The sequence below is a fragment of the Cuculus canorus genome, chromosome 13 (assembly GCF_017976375.1).
Source record: "Cuculus canorus isolate bCucCan1 chromosome 13, bCucCan1.pri, whole genome shotgun sequence".
Lineage (NCBI taxonomy): Eukaryota > Metazoa > Chordata > Aves > Cuculiformes > Cuculidae > Cuculus > Cuculus canorus.
In genome coordinates, this window is record NC_071413.1 from 4833128 (window position 1) to 4850539 (window position 17412).

The 17412-nt window shown below is 60.3% G+C and overlaps 3 protein-coding genes across 9 annotated transcripts; 2 read left to right on the forward strand and 1 right to left on the reverse strand.

Moving 5' to 3' along the window:
- Positions 1 to 2095: 2095 nt before the first annotated feature.
- LOC104061281 (5-hydroxyisourate hydrolase) lies at positions 2096 to 3491 on the forward strand. Of its 2 annotated transcripts, XM_054078599.1 has the most exons (3): positions 2096 to 2577; positions 2847 to 2989; positions 3122 to 3491. In XM_054078599.1, exons 1-3 carry the CDS (start codon positions 2113 to 2115, stop codon positions 3345 to 3347), a joined length of 834 nt encoding a protein of 277 aa, XP_053934574.1. In that variant the 5' UTR covers positions 2096 to 2112; the 3' UTR covers positions 3348 to 3491. The 2 variants fall into 2 exon arrangements, with proteins under 2 accessions (XP_053934574.1, XP_053934575.1); XM_054078600.1 differs by having other exon boundaries at positions 2096 to 2989.
- A 179-nt stretch (positions 3492 to 3670) lies between these two features.
- On the reverse strand, positions 3671 to 12206 carry GAS8 (growth arrest specific 8). Of its 2 annotated transcripts, none has more exons than XM_054078590.1 (11): positions 10510 to 11416; positions 10332 to 10424; positions 9516 to 9713; positions 9137 to 9343; positions 8664 to 8718; positions 7818 to 8023; positions 7369 to 7536; positions 6936 to 7022; positions 5727 to 5936; positions 4402 to 4467; positions 3671 to 4084 (listed from the first exon to the last, which is right to left on the reverse strand). In XM_054078590.1, the coding sequence occupies exons 1-11, from the start codon at positions 10516 to 10518 to the stop codon at positions 3935 to 3937; spliced, it is 1449 nt and encodes a 482-aa protein (XP_053934565.1). In that variant the 5' UTR covers positions 10519 to 11416; the 3' UTR covers positions 3671 to 3934. The 2 variants fall into 2 exon arrangements, with proteins under 2 accessions (XP_053934565.1, XP_053934564.1); XM_054078589.1 differs by lacking the exon at positions 10510 to 11416 and adding an exon at positions 11612 to 12206 and having other exon boundaries at positions 3672 to 4084.
- A 597-nt stretch (positions 12207 to 12803) lies between these two features.
- Positions 12804 to 17250, forward strand: DBNDD1 (dysbindin domain containing 1). 5 transcript variants are annotated; one of them, XM_054078601.1, is made up of 5 exons: positions 12804 to 12930; positions 14861 to 14977; positions 15918 to 16079; positions 16477 to 16617; positions 16689 to 17250. In XM_054078601.1, exons 2-5 carry the CDS (start codon positions 14929 to 14931, stop codon positions 16847 to 16849), a joined length of 513 nt encoding a protein of 170 aa, XP_053934576.1. In that variant the 5' UTR covers positions 12804 to 12930; positions 14861 to 14928; the 3' UTR covers positions 16850 to 17250. The 5 variants fall into 5 exon arrangements, with proteins under 5 accessions (XP_053934576.1, XP_053934578.1, XP_053934581.1 ...); XM_054078603.1 differs by having other exon boundaries at positions 15933 to 16079; positions 16689 to 17249; XM_054078602.1 differs by having other exon boundaries at positions 12834 to 12930; positions 14865 to 14977.
- The last annotated feature ends 162 nt before the right edge of the window (positions 17251 to 17412 follow it).

Here is a 17412-nt window from a genome sequence, read left to right on the forward strand (position 1 = left end):
AAGTTGCCAGTTCTGTCTTCAGACTTTCAGAGCAGTACGAGCACAAAACTGCCTGGCAGAGCTGAAATCAAGCCCAATATACGCATGGTACATAACATAACATAATATGACCCGATACGACACAACATAAATGTATATGTTTTACACTTATTTGCTAAGGCATAAAGAACAGAATATGCAGCTCTATTTATATGAATTTTGACAAATTCATAAGCAGAAAATGGTAACACGAGCATTGGTTGTTATTGTTCACTTATTTATCAGATGGAGTTAAAGCTGACATAAAAGCAAGAATGAGCTGTCTTCCCACCAAAGAAGTAATTGGGCATAATTAGGCTTCTCATCTAAGAGCTAGTTAGGCTACTTTCCACACAATCCTGTACCCTGCTGCTTTAAAATTGCATTCAGCGCTTTAACCAAGACAATCCTTCCTATCTCTTCCCTCTGCTACACGCACACCAGGTCTGCTATTGCCCACCTTTCATCTTACCCCTCAGCCGTTTTTCACTAAGTTCATAAGTCATTCTTATAAAAGCTAATTTTTAAGTGGGAGTTAACATAGAATACGGAAAACAAAGACAAAATTTTGGGCGCAGAAGCCTTTCCTCACTTGTGAAACAGAGGAAGCAATTTCCAGAGTTAATACAAGTTGAGAACAATCCTGAGCTTTTTTTTTGCAAAAACTGGAGAGTCTCAGCGAAAAGACAGAGGGTATTTACAGAGAAGAAAAAGGGACTGTAGCTCTTATGGGACAGAAAGAGGTGGTTAATTGGTTGCCCATGGAGCACAAGCTAGCTCAGGATGGGACAATGATAATGTGCCATAGAACTACCAACCAACTTGAGCCTGTGTGTCAAGAAGAAATAAGAATTTCAGTCCCCAGCCCTGACTTCTGACAGCATTTTGTAGGACTGTTGGCTCAGGGACATGGTTTAGTGGTTGATAGGAATGGTTGGACTCGATGATCCAAGAAGTCTCTTCCAACTTAGTGATTCTATGATTCTATGACTGCTGTGGATGTTGTTTCTGAAAAATCACACTACTGGGAACGTAAAGTTCTACCGTATGTGCGAGCTCAGGCTGGCACACGAGTTTGTCTCACCAACAGGTTTTCCTACAAACTTCCCGTAGGTCAAACCACACCAAGTGGAATCAGACTGGGCACGAGGCACTGCTTTAAGATCTGACAAAAGATCTCCACAAGGAATTTATACAAAGCCAGGTCTAATCAGGTCCTGATTAACAACAAGGGCTTCTGAGAGAAATGGCTTACCAGCTGAATCAGTTTAAGGATAACTTCTGGAAAGTTCTGCTTCTGAAAACCAAATGACACACATTCAAGTGTAGATAAAACAAAACTAAGGCGAGCTTCCTCGATTTTGGTGTTTTACCAAAAAGGGGGTGAGGACCTCTCTCCATAGTCTTGGCTCATTTTTGAACATCACTGCCGCTTTCTGACTCCTGAAATTCTTCTTCTGCCCTTCCAGCAAACAGGACTGCTGTCTTTTCATCCGCTTTCTCAACAGAGTTCACTTGCCTCGGCAACAGCATTGCAGCACTCCCTACTGTTAAGAAAACCTAGAGCAGAGCCTGTGTGACCCTTCGTGTTCTGCCTTATCTTTAGTCAACCCCCCAACCCTAACAAACACTTAGTACATTTAAAATTAAGCGTTTTGGACAGAACCTAGTTTTACTATGTGAACAGCGCAAAAATATGTAAACTTACCTCTTTGAAAGCTGGTCTGGTTTATGGGTTGGAAAGTGTCTAAGAGTTGCAGGGGAAAAACAGTATATTTTTAATTTTAAAATTTAACTGTATTTTACCAGAGATGATTTAAACCAAATAAGACGGGTGTGACGCTGTATTTCTAACAGCCAACACAGAGTGGTAAAACACCGCAAACACATCTCACCTTTGTTCTGCAAATAATGAGAATGCACATAGAATAAAAGTAACCTCAAAGCACAGACTTAATGGCTTCTAGACCAGGAAATATCTTGTCTTTAAAAAAGGACCCTGCTGTAAAGTAGGAAGGGAACTTAAAGATTCTTATCCCCCTGCCATGGGCAGGGACATGGCAGCTGGGCACTTACCTGTGTGAATCAGCATCTATGGGCTGGCTTTCAGCTTTCCCAGCAGGACATGGCCAATGTCACATCCATTGCCTGCTCCTGGCAGCTCCCACATACCCGGCCACCGCAGCATCAACGAACTCCAGGTGCTTTCCAGGGAAAGAGGCGAGGCAGGAATGGCAGCTCTGCCACAGCTCCTCCTGGCCTGGCACCCCAACATCCCACCGGGCTCTGCTCCATCGGCCCCGGGGCTGTGGAGCTGGTGGGGCAAGGGTGCCGTCAGGGTTCCAGGGCGCACCTCCCAGGGGGAAGCCACCTGCGCTGGCTCAGCCCAGCCAGGGAGGAGCGCCCAGTCTTGCTGCAGCTCTGCGCTGGGATAGCGGCATCCAGCCTCGCCAGCTCCGTGGGAAGAGGCACCAGCCAAGGCAGCCTGGGCAGGGGATGGCATTTTGCACGGTGTCACCAGCCACAGGCCCCTGGTTGAGCAGGACGGAAGAGAGCCAGGTAAGCAGCCGGGCAGCCTTGGTCACTGTTGTTCCTCTCCAGCATTGCTGCTTCAGTCAGCAGCCGAGGCCCAGAGCCAGCGCTGGGGTGGCAGCAAGGGCTGCTCCAGGGAGGGGGCACGCAGGGAAGCCGGGCAAGGGCCACTCCGGAGAGGCGCTGGGGTTGGCTGGGGTGCTTGGCTGTGGCACTGCCTGCTGTAGCACGGCAGACGAGAGAGGCACGCAGTACTGCTGGGACACATTCCAGCCCCGCTTACTCCTCTGCTCCAGGCTGAAGGCATGACTGAAATGGTGAATGGCTCCCTGACCACCCACGTGCTGAACACGGCCACGGGGCTGCCGGCAGATGGGGTTGCCATCCGCTTGGCCCGGCTGCAGGAGCCAGGGCTGCAGTGGACGGAGCTGGAGCAGAGGTAGGAGAGCCAGCAGCAGCGAAACAGGCAGAAGATGCTGCTGCCCGAACCTCTGAACCGGGCAGCTGCCAGGAAAGGCTGCCCAGCCTTTGCCGCGGCCACCATGGCACAGCGAGCTCGTTCTGCTTTCAGGTGGACAGACAAGGATGGGCGCTGCCAGCTGCTCCTGGCACCAGGGCAGGCCAAGGCCGGCACCTACAAGCTGCACTTTGAGACGGCGGCGTACTGGCAGGGCCTGGGGCACGTCAGCTTCTACCCCTTCGTGGAGGTACAGAACGTGGGGAGCAGGGGATGGGGGCCACGGGATACAGCTGAAGCCACGGGGGGACCAGAGCCAGGGTACGGGAGTCCTACATGAACTGCATGCCCCAGCCTCCCTCCTGCAGCACTGCCGGCTCTGCTCCGAGCATCCCTCGGGGCCTGGCTCAGGCTAGGTGAGCCCCACCAGAGGGGGATCCCAGCCACTGCCTCCTCACTCTCCCCCAGGTCGTCTTCACCATCACCGATACAGCCCAGAAGCTGCACCTCCCGCTGCTGATCAGCCCCTACTCCTACACAACGTACCGCGGCAGTTAGGGGAAACGCACGTCCTCTTCCCAGGGATGGAGGTCACTGGAGAAAACTATGCCACCAACACTGTTAAAGCTTAAAAAAACATGTTTGTCTCAAAAAATCACCTTTCTGCGGGCAACACAGGAGGCAGGAGGGTCCGGTCCAGCGGGTGGGATGCTGGGAGCCCTCTGGGATGAGCTGTGGTCCTGGGCTGCACTGGCATCACGCAGTCAGAGCCAAGTCAGCCAGCTGCTGCCTGTGGCTGGTGTCCCCCCAGGCAGGAGTGGGGAAGTCCTCCACATCCTGCAAAAGGCTCACTGGGGTATGTTTAATAGCACGAAGCACAGCCCGGCTCCGTGCCTAGCACAGCGGATCCCTCAGTGCCAGCCAGCGTCAGCTGGGGACAGAAACAAGTCCTGCAGGGCCCTGCCCTATCTCCTGCCCCAGCACGGGGCTCTCCAGAGGCTTGAAGCCCAGGCTGTCCAGGGGGATCCCAAAGGCTGCCAGCTTTCCCTGGAACACCTGCAGCATGTCATTGTGCGCCTGCAAGAGAAGCAACCCAAAGTCAGCTCAAAGCCCAGCTCCAACCCAGCCCCTCCATGCCTGGGCACCAGCTTCCTGCATGGCAACAGGGCATCCCAACAGGGAATGTCTGCCCTTCCTTCACAGGGCAGACGGGGGAAACTGCAGCCCGGGCTGGGTCTTACCCAGCACAGGGCATGAAGCAGCTCAGCTGGCCTGCTACAAGTTCCCTTTCCTGTGCCCCGCGCATGGCCTTGAGCAGAAGGTGCCCATTCCATGCCACCCAACAGCCCACAGCCTCAACCCAGGGAGAGAGCAGTTCCAGCCCCGTCCCTCACCTTGCAGACTCGGGCCAGCTGGAGCTGCAGGTCCTTGATGGCGTCATCCTTGGAACCGAGCTCATCCTACAAAGGGAGACAGCGTGCCAGGCAGTGGCTGCCCAGCCCCAGGGGCATGGTGGCCATGCCACAGCAGGGAGAGGCATGGCAGAGCGCACAGAGGAGCTGCTGCACAGTGGCCGAGCACTAGCTCTGGGGCCTGGCTCAAGCGGAGCAGCTCACAGCACGGCCTGGCAGGCAGGGGGTCACCACCCTGCCCCCTTCAAGCCAGCACTGCCAGGGACAGCCAGCCCCAAGCAGAGATGAGGGACAGGGACTACCTGGACCAACAACACATAAGCTACCACAGCCCTGCCATTATCGGTCAGCCTCACTGCAAGGCGGGGCAGCGGCAGCACCTGCTCTGGCAGTACTGCCCTGCCGGCACCAAAGGAATTACAGGGAGAGAGGCTCCCTGGAAGACACTGGAGGCAGCTGAGCAAAAGAATTCCAGGACTCTAGCAGGTGCAGGAGAACTTGACGCCGTGACGCCTTCCCAGGAATGTGTTTTCTTCCTGCTGCTGTGGCACCTGCTAGTAGGTGACACATCTTCTGCCCCATCCTACGCCTCCAGAGCCTCGGCTGCTGCTCTGCACACCTCCAGGGCGCCCTGGCAAGAGGGTGTCCACGCACTTCACTGACACTTACCACAGAGGGGACCTGGAAAGGGATGGGCTGGCGTGGGATGAGTGGGAGGGCACTGGTGCAGTGTCTGAGCTAAGTGTGAAACCCACATCCCCTGTGTCTCAGCCCAATCTGAAGCAAGTGCTGCTTCTCCAGTTACGGCTACAGAAGGCTCCAGGAATGTGGGTCTCTGAGCCTCTGTGCTGAGGCTTTCTGCAGATGTATTTTTAGCATGGCAGACATTGCAGAGCCCCTGGGAACCTGTCTACGCTCTCTCTGCAACCAAAGAGGCTGGGCGATGTTCACTGGCTGTCACTCCCCATGCACAGAGCACCCAGCTGGCTGAAGGAGCCCACACACAGCTGACCCTTCAGCAGCACAGAGCTGGTGAGCACAGCGCTGCTCAGCCTCAGGCCACGCTCCTCGAAACACACGCCGCCTGAGGGAGAGATCAGTGCCAAACTCCGACACACACATGCTCCATCCCTGAGGGAGAGATGGAGTGCCCTGCAGCACCACATGTGACCCTGAGAGCGTTGGGAATAAGTGACGTGACAGTTACAGCTATGGGGACTCAGACACTCCAAGATCTGCCTTCACCCCAGAGCAGCCTCTCCCCACCAAGGGGAGCCTCCACAGGGCCCCACAGCAGCGCACGGTACCTCCAGCTTCCGTGAGACCAACGAGACAGCACCCGGGTCAAGTTTGGAGGCTGCCAAGACTTCGCTGAGCTCCACTTCCTTTCTCTCCAGGATGGTGTGGAGTCCCTTCAGCTTGCGCTCCAGGAGCAGGTTCTTGAAGCCTGTCTTCTGCTGTACCTCATTAATGGCTTTGGTGAACTTCTGATAGAGCTCATCCCGCTCCGCCTGCACCTGCTCCCAAAGACAGCAAGGCCTTCACACCACTTTCAGGAAGCCCTGGGCTGGCAGCCGCCCAGGGCACACAGCAAACAGGCCTGGCCACTCAGCCCTGCCTGCTCTAGCGAGAGCCCAGCCATTCCCCACGGCATCTGCAGCCCGCGGGGAACACAGGTGCTGGAGCACGGCTCCCCTCCCTCCACAGCCGGCACCTCCTCAGCACCTGCGCTTCTGCCTCCTCCTGCCCCGGGGGCTCAGGACACCCCGGCAGCAGAACGGGCTGACTGCACCGCTGTTTTGGACCTCAGAGAGGGCCCCACAGCACATGGGTATCTCTTCTCTCCTCCTCGCAGCTGGCACGAGGCCCTGGCTCACAGCTAGTTAAGAAGTGTCCTAATTAGGACACAATCTCTCCTCCACAGCCTATTTCTGAATGCACTGAATATGTTGCTGCCTTAATGATGGGTTGTTAACGAGGCCTCAGATCAATGTTCATATTCCTGGGGATTTCTACGGATTGCAAATGAGCCGTCTCCTGCCTCAGAAGATTTATCTGAGCTCACTGGTGGGGGAAGAGGCTGAGTCTGAAAGAACTCAGTCAACAGGACTCATCCTGAGCTGCTCCAACACGGCAAGTGGAGGGAGTGACCCCCAGCACCAGCAGAAGGACGGAACAAGCTGTGGCTGAGGGTGGTGGCCCATGACAATCTCTCCCCACAGCTCTGCCCCCAAACTGCTGCACGGCCAGCCCCTCGCAGGCCAGGAGGAGACCACCAGAGCGTGCATGATTGCTTAGCAAAATACAAGGCCAGGCTTGTCTGCTGACCGTGGGAGATGCCAAAGCTGTGAGAAGCTTTGTTGGAAGCAGCAGTTATCACACAGCTCTGGATTAGGATTTCAAAAAGCCCTTGGCTAAGCACAGGCTCTCTACTAAGCCCCTGTGGCCAGCCCTCTGCAGAGGGGACAGGGTTTGGAGAGGGAAATGGGATGCCCAGATCCACCCACGGCTCTCACCTTGCTGAACCTCTGCACCAGCACTTCGTGTTCCCACTGAAGATCCTTCAGTTCCTTCTGGGTGACTTTCAGACAGCCTTTAGCGTTCTGTGAGTGGGAAGGGACAGTTAAAGAGCATGGGTTTCCATGGAAGGTGTGGAGGATACATTCCAGCAAGGGAGGAGAGCAACCACCAAACAAATATGGACGAGAAAAAACAGTCAGCACTCACATCAACCCACTTCTCCCTCTGCAGCAGGAGCTGCTCTTGCTTCTCGCTGCCAGAGCCCCGGGAGTCCCACATGAGATCTTATGAACACCCAGCTAAACTGAAAATCACTCAAAGAACTTTGCTCAGTGATCTGGCCAAGCGAAGCAGCAGAGGTCACTGCTGAGCGACTCCCTCCAGGAAACAGTCAGGGTGACTAGAGAAAGGCCAGGGCTGGCTGCTCACCTTCAGGGCTTCCTTGTCCTCCTCACAGCGAGCCAACTTCTTCTGCAGATCAGACACCTGCTCCTGGGCCCGCTCCAGCATCTCCTTCAGCTGCTTGTTCTGGAGCAGCAACCCTGCCCTCTCCTTTTTCAAGGGATTCTCTCTCTTCTTCATCTCCTTCACCTGCTCCTATTCTTGGGAACACAAGTGCCAACTCCTGGGGGCTGCCCAGCTCCTCAGAGCTTCCCACACCATCCAGACACCCTCCCACTGCCAGCCAAGCAAGACATATCTCCCTGTGCACAAAAGCTTTGCTCATGTAATGGTCTACAGCCCCCAGGAGACCAACAGCAGCTACACTGCCACCTGGAATCTGGCCAGATGCAGGTGAAATCCTCACAGGACCAGTCCCTTAGGGGAAGGGTGACACTGCAGGCCAGGCAGGCTGTGGCAGCAGGGGCAGGCAGTACCTTCAGAAAGCTGATATGCTCCAGGTTTCGGTGTGTGACATCATCATAGTAGTTCTTGATGTCACGGAAGGCCTTCTCGTGATTCCTCATCAGCTCATTGATATGGCTGTTCTTCTTCTCCTCCACCTCAGAGATCTCCACCTTCCTCCGCGAGTCAAGCTCGTCCCGGAGGACTTGCAACTTAACGGTGTACTTGGCCTCAATATCTGGGGGGAGCACAGAGGCTGTGCTGGAGGACCTCCAGGACCTCCTGGAGACCCTGCATAATGCACCCCAGCTCTGCCAGCCAGCGCTGGTCCGACACATGCCACCTTGGCATTACTTGAGGACAAGACACCCATTAGCAGCATCACTGCAGCTGCCACCAGTGTGTGGAGCAGTTATGCTGGGACCATGGAGAGCAGAGTCCAGAAATAGCATCCTTGGAAAGAGGGCATGGAAATGCTCCAAGTCAGCCCATGAGAACCTGAAATGTCCCCTGAGGAGGAGACTGGAGCAAGGACTCTGCAAGGGCTCCTCCACCCAGCCCATCCTGCAGCCTGGAGAAGCACGGCCAGGCAGCTGCGCTTGGCGGTACAGCCTGGAGCAGTGACAGGCATCCTGCCTGCACCCTTCACCCACACTACAGGCACCCGTTCCGCTTCCACTCATGCAATGCTGGGGGTCTGGCAGGCCCAGAGCACAGGATGCAAGAACTGGGGGAAAACGAGCCAGAACCTGGGGAAAAACAGCCCCGTTTTTGCCTGAGGCTCTGTCAGGGAGACTGTCAGCACAGGAGAGCTTGAGGAGCCTTCCCCAGCACAACAACAAAGAGACCTCACGCAGGAGCTATGCACAGGTCCTGACCTTTCACTTGTCTCTCAAAATCCTTGCGCAGCCGCATAATCTCCTTCTCTTGCGTCTGTTAGGGAGAAGCTATATGTTAGAGGCAGAAAACCAAATCCTGAGTCAGATGCATCCTGAAGGATTCCCTCCTGCTCCCTGGGAAAGGCTCCCGCCATGGCACCAATCCCATGTTATCCCTGCAAACAGTGGCTCATAGTTTCTCCAGCTACTCTCACAGTTCCCTGCTGTGGAAAGCAGGGTTCACAGGAGGTGCTCCAGGAATCCCTTCGCCCTGTTCCTGTGTGGATTTTCTAGTGTCCTGAGTCCATCTGTTACCAGTGCCTGTGGGAAACACCATCCCACCCCATGGAGAGAGCTGGGGAGGCAAGCTCCTGCTCGCATGGCATGGCAGGGAGGGCTCAGCCTGCAGCCCCACCACCTCCCTCAGCAGCAGAGGCACCTCATACGCAGCTCCAGCCTGGCCAGGGACATACCAGCTGCATGTTTTTCATCAGTGTCTCATGGGCCAGCTCCTGCTCCCTCAACTTCACTTGCAAGAAACGCGTGTCTTTCTGTAGCTTCATCTCCTGGACCAAGTGATCCTCCTGGGTCAGCTTCTTGGACAGGGTGCCCTCTACCTTCAGCTCAGTGAGGTCTGCTTGGTGTTCAGACAACAAGTGCTTCATCTTCTGCTTGTAAACCTAAAGATAAGCCACAGACCAGGTGAGGGGCTTCAGCAGGAAGACACTCAGAGATGGGATATTGACCGAGAGCCCCTCCTCCTCTACCCCCTTCTCTCACCTCCTCAGGACTGCCCAAACTCAATCGGAGCTTGAGGCACTCCCAATATCCCCTAGCCTCCTCCCCTCGCACCTTAATCTCCACTTGATGCCTCTCCTCCACCTCCTCCATCTCCCGGTCCTTGTTACGCAGCTCTGCCTTCTTCTCCTCCAGCTGCTGGCAGGTGATCTCCCAGAAGGCGTGAATCTTGTCACGCTCCAGCTGGAAATAACTGCGCTCTTCCCGTTCCCGGTCCAGCTCCTGCCTGAGATGCTCAACATGCTTCTCCAGCTGCAAAGCCAAGAAGGGGGAAGTACAGCACCAAGTACAGGGGAACAATCCCTTCCCTAGTCCTGCCACACCGTTGCAGATACAAGCCAGGATGCTGTTGGCCACCTGGGCACACTTGTGCAAGACCTTATCCAAGAAGCAAGGTCGCCAGCCCAGGGCCATCTTTCCCTTTGTTTGTAGGACAAGACAAGTGGGACTTAGAACAACCAAGGGGCAGTGGCTGCAGCTTCCAACTCTGTCTGCCCTCCCCACGCCTATGGAAGCCCCCTGTCCCAGCAGCAACACAACTGAGAGCGCAGCAGGCTGCAAATCACAGAGCTCTGGCAGAGCCGCTACCCAGCTGAGCAGGGTGCAGGGTTGCAGAGTCAGGGAGAACTCAGCAAGGGCACAGGGCCAGAGGACAGAGTGCCACGGATCAGGGGAAGGGAGGGTGGGATGAGGGGGCTGCTCCTTCCAGGAACAGGGAGAACCCCCCCTGACAGCCCAGACGGGTGTCAGGCAGTGAATGAATCCCAGCTGCTTGTCTCTGTCAGCCTCCACCAGCTGTCATTTCCAGAGCCAGGCGCCAAGCAGGGGTTCCGAGTGCTGTTTTAAGGCTGGGAGACTGGGATCTCTCACCTGCTCCCTGTTCATCTCCTTTGGGGACAAGGCATCCACCACTGCTGGAGCATCGCTCCCTTTTGCTTTCTTCCCGACTTTCTTCTTAGGTGCCTAAAGAAAGAAAACAAAACCCATGAGGTGTGGCTTGGGTGCTGGGAGGAAGCTGTGCTGTACTGGCCCAGGCCATGAAGCTTACCACTCTCATGGTGGGGACAGGAGAAGGGTGACAGGGAGCATGGGCTCATGGAGCCAGCACCCCCAGAAGAGCCTGAAAGCCTGCAAGACCTTCAAGGACACCCACAGCTCATGCCCCGCTGCTGCCAGCTCATCTCCGCAGTGAAGTCCCCAGGCGCACAATCATAAACCACAGAATGGTCTGTGTCAGAAGGGACCTCAAAGCCCATCCAGTCCCAACACCCTGCCATGGGCAGGGACACCTCCCACTGGATCAGGAAGCTTCAAGCCTCATCCAGCCTGGCCTTTAACACCTCTAAGAATGGGGCATCCACTTCTCTGGGCAATTTGGGCCGCTGCCTCACCAGCCTCACAGGAAAAAATTTCATCCTAATATCTAATCTAAATCTCCCCTCTTTCAGCTTATAATCATTCCACTTTGTCCTATCCCTGCACTCTCTGATCAAGAGCCCCTCCGCAGCTTTTCTGGACCCCTTTCGGTACTGGAAGCTGCTCTAAGGTCTCCCTGGAGCCTTCTCTTCTCCAGGCTGAACAACCTCAACTCTCTCAGCCTGTCCTTGTACAGGAGGTGCTCCAGCCCTTGGATCATCTCTGCGGACTCCTCTGGACTCGCTCCAACAGATCCATGTCCTCCCTGTGCTGAGGACTCCAGAACTGGACGCAGGGTTCCAGGTGGGGTTCCAGAAGAGGGGAGCAGAGGGGCAGAATCCCCTTCCTCGCCCAGCTGGCCCCACTGCTTTGGATGCACCCAGGGATGCACTTGGCTTTCTGGGCTGCGAGCTCCCGTCGCCAGCTCATGTTGAGCTTCTCATCCGCCAGCACCCCAAGTCCTCCTCAGGGCTCCTCCCCACCCATTCCTCCCCAGCCCGGGTTTGTGCTTGGCATCGGCCCGACCCCTCTCCCCAGGCTCGGCTGAACCACGAGGCAGTGCCACCCGAGCGGCCCCGCAGCGCCGCGGCTCCGCACAGCGAGGCCGGCCCGGCCCGACCCCCCCGGCTCCAGGAACCCTTCAGCAGCCGTTCCGGAGCCCCCCAGCCGCCCGGGGCCCTCTCTGTCCCGCTGCCCGCCGCCCGGCCCGGCCCTGCCCGCGGCCCCGCTCTCACCATGGCGGCGGCCAACGGCGTCCCGGTCTCCAGGCAACGCGCTGCTCTCGCGAGAGTTACGTGCGCCTCGCGAGACTCGCGCCGCGTCCGCGCGCGCCCCCCGGCGGGGAGGGAGGGGAGCGCAGCCCGGGGTCCCGCTGCCCCCCCTCTGCCCGTGTGTCCCTTCCCCGGGTCTGACCCCCCGCCGGTCCCTCCCGGTCCCCGCCGTGACCCGAGTCCCCGCTGCATCCCCGGTTCCTGTGTGTCCCCCTTTCCTGCGTCCCCTCCGCATCCCGCATCTGACCCCGCGCCTGTCCCTCCCGGTCCCCGCCGCGATCCTGTGTCCCGCTGCATCCTCGGCTCCAGATCCCCCCTGCATCCCGGATCTCTGTCCCCTCAGCCCTCCCAGCTCCTCGCCGCACATCCAGAGTCCCCGCTGCACCCCCGGTTCCCGTGTGTCACCCCGCTCCAGGTTCCCCCCCGCATCCCGGATCGGCATCTCCCCGCCGGTGCCTCCCGGTCCCCGCCGTCAACCGGTGCCCCGCTGAAACCCCGGTTCCCGTGTTGCCCCCCCGATCTCTCTCGGCTCCACCGCACGCCCGGATCTCCGTTGCACACTCCCGGGTCCCCTCCGCATCCTGGACCCGCACCCTCCCGCCCCGGTCCCTCCCGGTTCCCGCCGCCACCGGTGCCCCTCGGCATCCCTGGGGTGCCCGCTGCACCCCCCGTCCCAGGTCTCCTCTGAACCCCGGATCTATTCCCTCTCCCCCTCGATCCCCTCAGGTCCCACCGCACGCTCGGGCTTCCCTCTGCACCCCCGGATCCCGTTTGCCCCCTTATCCCGGTGCCCCGCTGCACCCCCGGTTCCCGTGTGGCTCCCTCGCATCCCGGGTCCCCTCTGCATCCCAGGTCTGCCCCTCGATCCCTCCCGGTCCCCGCCGTGGTCCGGTGCGCCGCTGTAACCCCGGTTCCCGTGTGCCCCCCCCGACCCCCTTCGGCCCCACCGCACCCCCGGGGGCCCCGTTGCATCCCCGGTTCCCGTTTGCCATCACGGGTCCTCCTCCATCCCGGATCCGCACCACCCACTCCGGTCCCTCCCGGTCTCCGCCGCCACCGGTCGTCCCCTCTGCATCCCCCCTCCCTCGGTCCCTCCCGGTCTCCGGTCCCCGCCGTGCCTCGCCCCCCCCCCCAACCCCGGGCCGGTCCCCGCCCCCAGCCCCGCCCCCGCCGCGGCGGGCAGGACCGTGCGGGTTGCGGGCTGGCACCGGGCCCGCCCCGCCCAGCACCGGCACCGGCACCGGCCCGGCCCATGGAGGCTCCGGGAGCGGCCGGCACTGCAGGTGAGGAGCGGCGAACGGACCCGCGAGCCCATCACCGTGGCTTCGGGTGCTGGGGATGGGGGGACGCAGGGGGTGTGTGCGGGGACGGGGGTGCGAGGGGGGGTGAATGGGGATGGGGGGGGGGTATGTGCAAGGGAGGGGGTGTCTGTGCAAATGGGGATGCAGGGAGAGTACAGGGATGGGGGGTACAAAGGGGGATGCAGGGGGTGTACAGGGATGGGGGTACAAAGGGGGTGCAGGGGGGGTGTGCGGGGATGGGGGTGCAAGGGGGATGAAAGGGGGGTGTACGGGGATGAGGGAGGGTACGTGCAAGGGAGGGGTGATAGAGGGGTGCAGAGAGGGTGTCTGTCCAAAAAAGGGGGTGTGTACAGAGATGGGGGTGCAAGGAGGTTGTTCGGAGATGGGGGGATATGTGCAAGTGAGGGGTGTCAGCGGGGTGCAAAGAGGGTGTCTGTGCAAAGCGGGGTGCAGGGGGGTGTACGGGGATGCAGGGGTTGTACAAGGGAGTTGCAGGGGGGATGTGCAAGAGGGTGTGCAGGGTAGAGGGGGGATGTGCAAGGAGGGGTGTACGGGGATAGAGGGTACAAAAGGGATGCAGAGGAGGTGTACGGACATGGGGGGGCTTGTGCAAAAGAGGGGTGCTGGAGGGGTGGAGAGGGGGTGTCTGTGCAAAGGGGGGTGCACGGGGTGTGTATGGGGATGGACGGTACAAAGGGGATGCAGGGGGGTCGTGTGGAGATGGGAGGTACGTGCAAAAGAGGGGTTCTAAAGGGTTGCAGCAGGGTTTCTGTGCAAGGGAGGGAGTGAAGGAGCGAGTGGGGATGGAAGGGTTTGTACAAGGGAGGGTGCGGGGCTGTGTGTGCAAGGGGGGTGCAGGAGGGTGTGTGTGCAAGGGGGGATGCAGGGCAGGGGGGTGTGCATGGAGACAGGGGGTGCAAAAGGTGTGCAGGGGGTGTGTAGGGGGATGCAGGGGGGGCACAAGGGAGAGGGTGCAGGGGGTGTCTGTGCAAGTGGGGTGCAGATGTGCACAAGGCAGCGTGTGCGGGGCCACGCTGGGGGGTGCCCAGCCACATGGAGGGGGGACAGGGGCAGAGAGGGACAGGGGGGGGGCAGAGGAGCTGGGGATGGGGCATGGGGGTGTCCGAGCAGGCATGTTTGTGCAGGAGTCTGGGATGAAGTTGGGGGGGATGCAGGGGTCCAGGGGGCACGGGGGTGTACAGCGGTGTGCCCAGAGGACATGAATGCACGGTGGACGCAGAAGTGCAGAGGGGTGCCCGGAGGGGCGGGGGTGTCCAGCGGGGTGCCCGAGGGATTGGAGGGTGCTGTGGGGTGCCTGCAGGACATGAGTGCACAGTAGGGTGCCTAGTGGACTTGGGGGTGCAGTGGGGTGCCCAGGGGACGTGGGGGTGCTGTGGGGTGTCCAGTGAACATGGGGGTGCAATGGGGTGCCTGGGCAGAGTACAGCGTGCCTGGGGCAGGCTGAGGTGCAGGGAGGAAAGCCAGGTGAGGATATGGGGTTCCGGGGGGGACACCCCTGTGCTTAGCGTGCACCCAGTGAAGCACGGAGGGCTGGGGCACTTGTGGACCTGCTGGTGGCCATGCTGGTGGAGCCAGGAGAACCCTGGAATTGGAGGGGGGCTGCCTGGTGACACGGGTGGTGCCGTGCATGCCTGTCCCTCCCGTGTGTGCCCTGCACATGGCTGTGCCGTGGTCCCTGTCCCAGTGGCAGCCCCAGAGGTGCCCTCCCATGGCATTGGGCCCTTTGGAGCCATGCAGGGGGACAGTGCCACCAGCCCAGGCACGGGCTGGGCATGGGGCTGATGCCTGTGGGGTGGCCGGAGCCGGCTGCTGCCTGGCCCTGCAGTTTGACGTGAGTCAGCAGAGCAGCGTGCGGGGAGAACACCCTGATGCTGGCCCTGCTCCCCACCAGGCAGCCGGTGAGTCCAGCCCGGAGCGGGGCAGCGTGGCCGGCGGCGTGGCCGGTGGCACAGTGTAACCATGCAGGCGGAGGCCAGAGGCGATTTCTGCAGCAGGGAACAGCACCCCGGTGGGTGGGGGCTTGGGAGGGAGAAGCGGGGCTGGGAGGTTGCCGGTGGCAGGGAAGGATGTGCTCCATATGGTGACACCACCGTGTCACCCACTGGGGCTGGGCATGGTGGTGGCACGTGGGGTGGGACGGTCGGAGTGGGCAGGGGCAGGAAGATTCCGTGTCCCCACCAAGGAGCTCTTCACAACATTGGAGTGGGGTGGGGAACCTGTTTTCCAGCCAGAAGGAAGGTGCCAGCAGCACAGGGTGCCTGATCCCACCTTGCAGGGTCAGGATGGCATTGGGGCAGGGGTGCTGGTGTCCTGCAGCTCTGTGTACCAAGAACAGGAACCAAACACCCCCATAATGTCCTTTTCCCTGTCCCTGCTCCTCTGGGTTGGTTTTTTTTCTGTCCCCTGCCCTGTTGTCACCATCCCAGGGGGAAGGGGGAGGTGCCCAGCCCATGGTGACCCCATTCTTGTGCCACCTCGCCCGGCAGCCCGCCGATGGCAGGACCCAGTGGCACATGGTGCCAGGGTGCAGCTGGCTTTGTCCTGCCCCAGCCCAAGCCCTGGTGCGCTGGGGTCTCGGGCGTGATGGTGCCCAGTGCCACCCTGGGCACACAGGGTCTCCTGCCCACCCTTGGTGCCCACTCAGCCCCGCATGAGTGTCACAACCACGAGCTGTGCCACGGCTGCCTTGGGCCCCGCTGGCTCTTGCAGGGAGACAAACCGCCCCTTGTCTGGGCTCCGGCACAGGCTGCGCTTTTGTCTCACCGACACAAAGGGGCTGCACAGGGTAGGGGGTGCAGGGCGTGGGGCTGCCGGCTGCCAGCGCCGCGGCTGCTGCACCATGGGCAGCTCTGCCTGTCCCCCCTTGTCCCCTCCCGGGGGTCCCCCTGTCCCCATCCCCCCAGCCCCTGTGGGGTCCCGGGATGGAGCTGCCGTCACCGATGCGGCAGGTGCTGCTATCACAGAGCTCAGCAAGGAGCCGCTGGCCCCGGAGCACCTGGTGGGGACCCCTGTCCATGGGCCAGCACAGGAGCCCCCCGAAGCCCCTGCGGAGGAGCAGGGTGGCATCCCCATCCCCAGTGCCGGCCTGCTGCAGGTCACCGAGCGTAGACGTGAGTGCAACCCTGCACAGGCAGCCCTGCCTGTCCCTGGGGTCCCTACCTATCCCCGCGGTCCCCTGCCTGTCCCCCGTATCCCTGCCAGCCCCTGAAATCCCTGCCTGTCCCCGGGGGTCCTCTGCCTGGCCCCAAGGTCCCTGCCAACCCCTAGGGTCCCCTGCCCATAGAATCTCCTGCCTGCATTTGGGGTCCCTGCCTGTCCTTAGCATCCCATGCCTACCCTTAGCATTCCCTGCCTATCCCCGGGGTCCCTGCCTGCCCCTAGCTGGCCATTGCCCCCACCGAGCCCCTCGTCCCCCGCCATGGCTCCCCAAATGCCACCCACCCCGCTGCCTGCAGCCCGTCCCCGGGGCCTCCCGTCGGGTCCCCGAGCGCGGCCGGCTGCCCGCAGAGCCCCTGAGCAGCGTCTCCTCGCTGGAGGTGCACTTTGACCTGCTGGACCTGACCGAGCTGACCGACATGTCGGACCAGGAGCTGGCTGAGGTCTTCGCCGACTCCGACGAAGAGAACGCGGCCGGAGAGTCACACGGCGGTGAGCCAATGTGGCCATCCTCGGCCTGTCCGTCTGCCTGTCCACAGGCCCTGAGCCATCTGTCCCTGCAGGGCTGCAGCCGCAGGTGATGCCGAGGGCTGGGTACCTGCGCTCGCCCTCCTGGACCCGAGCTCGGGAGCAAGGCAGGGAGAAGAAGCACCTCAGTGACCCAGAGCTGCCACCAGGACCACCAGACGCCTTCCTGCCCGCCGAGCGGCCACGGGAGCCCTAGGGGCTGCCCTGGCCCCGGGGAACGGACACGGGGATATGCCAGGGGACAGACACAGGGACACACCGGTGCCGGACGCTTCCCTTCATCCCCACCACCGTTGGAGCCCGTTCCCGCCACCCAGCCCGGGGTGACTGGGGCGTAGGACTGGTGCTGTGGGGGTGCAGCTCGCCCAGAGGCACCGCGGAGCAGCCTCCGGGGTTGCGAGAGCAGCCCTGCGACGAGGCAGAGTTCAGCCCCGTGGAGGGAGGAACAGGGCCGGCCACAGACCGGGGTGGCACAGATGTGGCTCCTGGGAGCAGGACGAGCATCCCCAGCCCAGCAGAGCGGGGCCGGTGCCCGGTCCTCATGTAGCAGCGCTGTGTTCCGGTAAAGCCCACCGACCTACTGCGGCTCTGCCCATCTGCGTCACCACAGGAGGGGCTGGGGAGGTGGGGGACACAGAGGGACGGGGGGCACCAGACGTGAGGAGGCCCAGGTCCAAGGGGAGCCCGCCTGGTACTGGGCAGCACCGGCTGCAACCCCTCCTGGTGGTTGGGAAACTGGGGGTGGTCACCACATCCCCT

Excerpts from the sequence above, each read along its gene's own strand:
- LOC104061281 (XM_054078599.1), top strand. The coding sequence starts at position 2,113 with ATGGGCTGGCTTTCAGCTTTCCCAGCAGGACATGGCCAATGTCACATC. Across the intron at positions 2,578-2,846 it reads GCAGGACGGAAGAGAGCCAG|GCTGAAGGCATGACTGAAAT; the intron begins GTAAGCAGCCGG and ends CCTCTGCTCCAG. Across the intron at positions 2,990-3,121 it reads TGGACGGAGCTGGAGCAGAG|GTGGACAGACAAGGATGGGC; the intron begins GTAGGAGAGCCA and ends TTCTGCTTTCAG.
- GAS8 (XM_054078589.1), bottom strand. The coding sequence starts at position 11,944 with ATGCAGCGGGACACAGGATCGCGGCGGGGACCGGGAGGGACAGGCGCG. Across the intron at positions 9,344-9,515 it reads GGCATCAAGTGGAGATTAAG|GTTTACAAGCAGAAGATGAA; the intron begins GTGCGAGGGGAG and ends GCTTATCTTTAG. Across the intron at positions 7,537-7,817 it reads AGCATATCAGCTTTCTGAAG|GAGCAGGTGAAGGAGATGAA; the intron begins GTACTGCCTGCC and ends TCCCAAGAATAG.
- DBNDD1 (XM_054078601.1), top strand. The coding sequence starts at position 14,929 with ATGCAGGCGGAGGCCAGAGGCGATTTCTGCAGCAGGGAACAGCACCCC. Across the intron at positions 16,080-16,476 it reads GCAGGTCACCGAGCGTAGAC|AGCCCCTGAGCAGCGTCTCC; the intron begins GTGAGTGCAACC and ends GGCTGCCCGCAG. Across the intron at positions 16,618-16,688 it reads GGCCGGAGAGTCACACGGCG|GGCTGCAGCCGCAGGTGATG; the intron begins GTGAGCCAATGT and ends CTGTCCCTGCAG.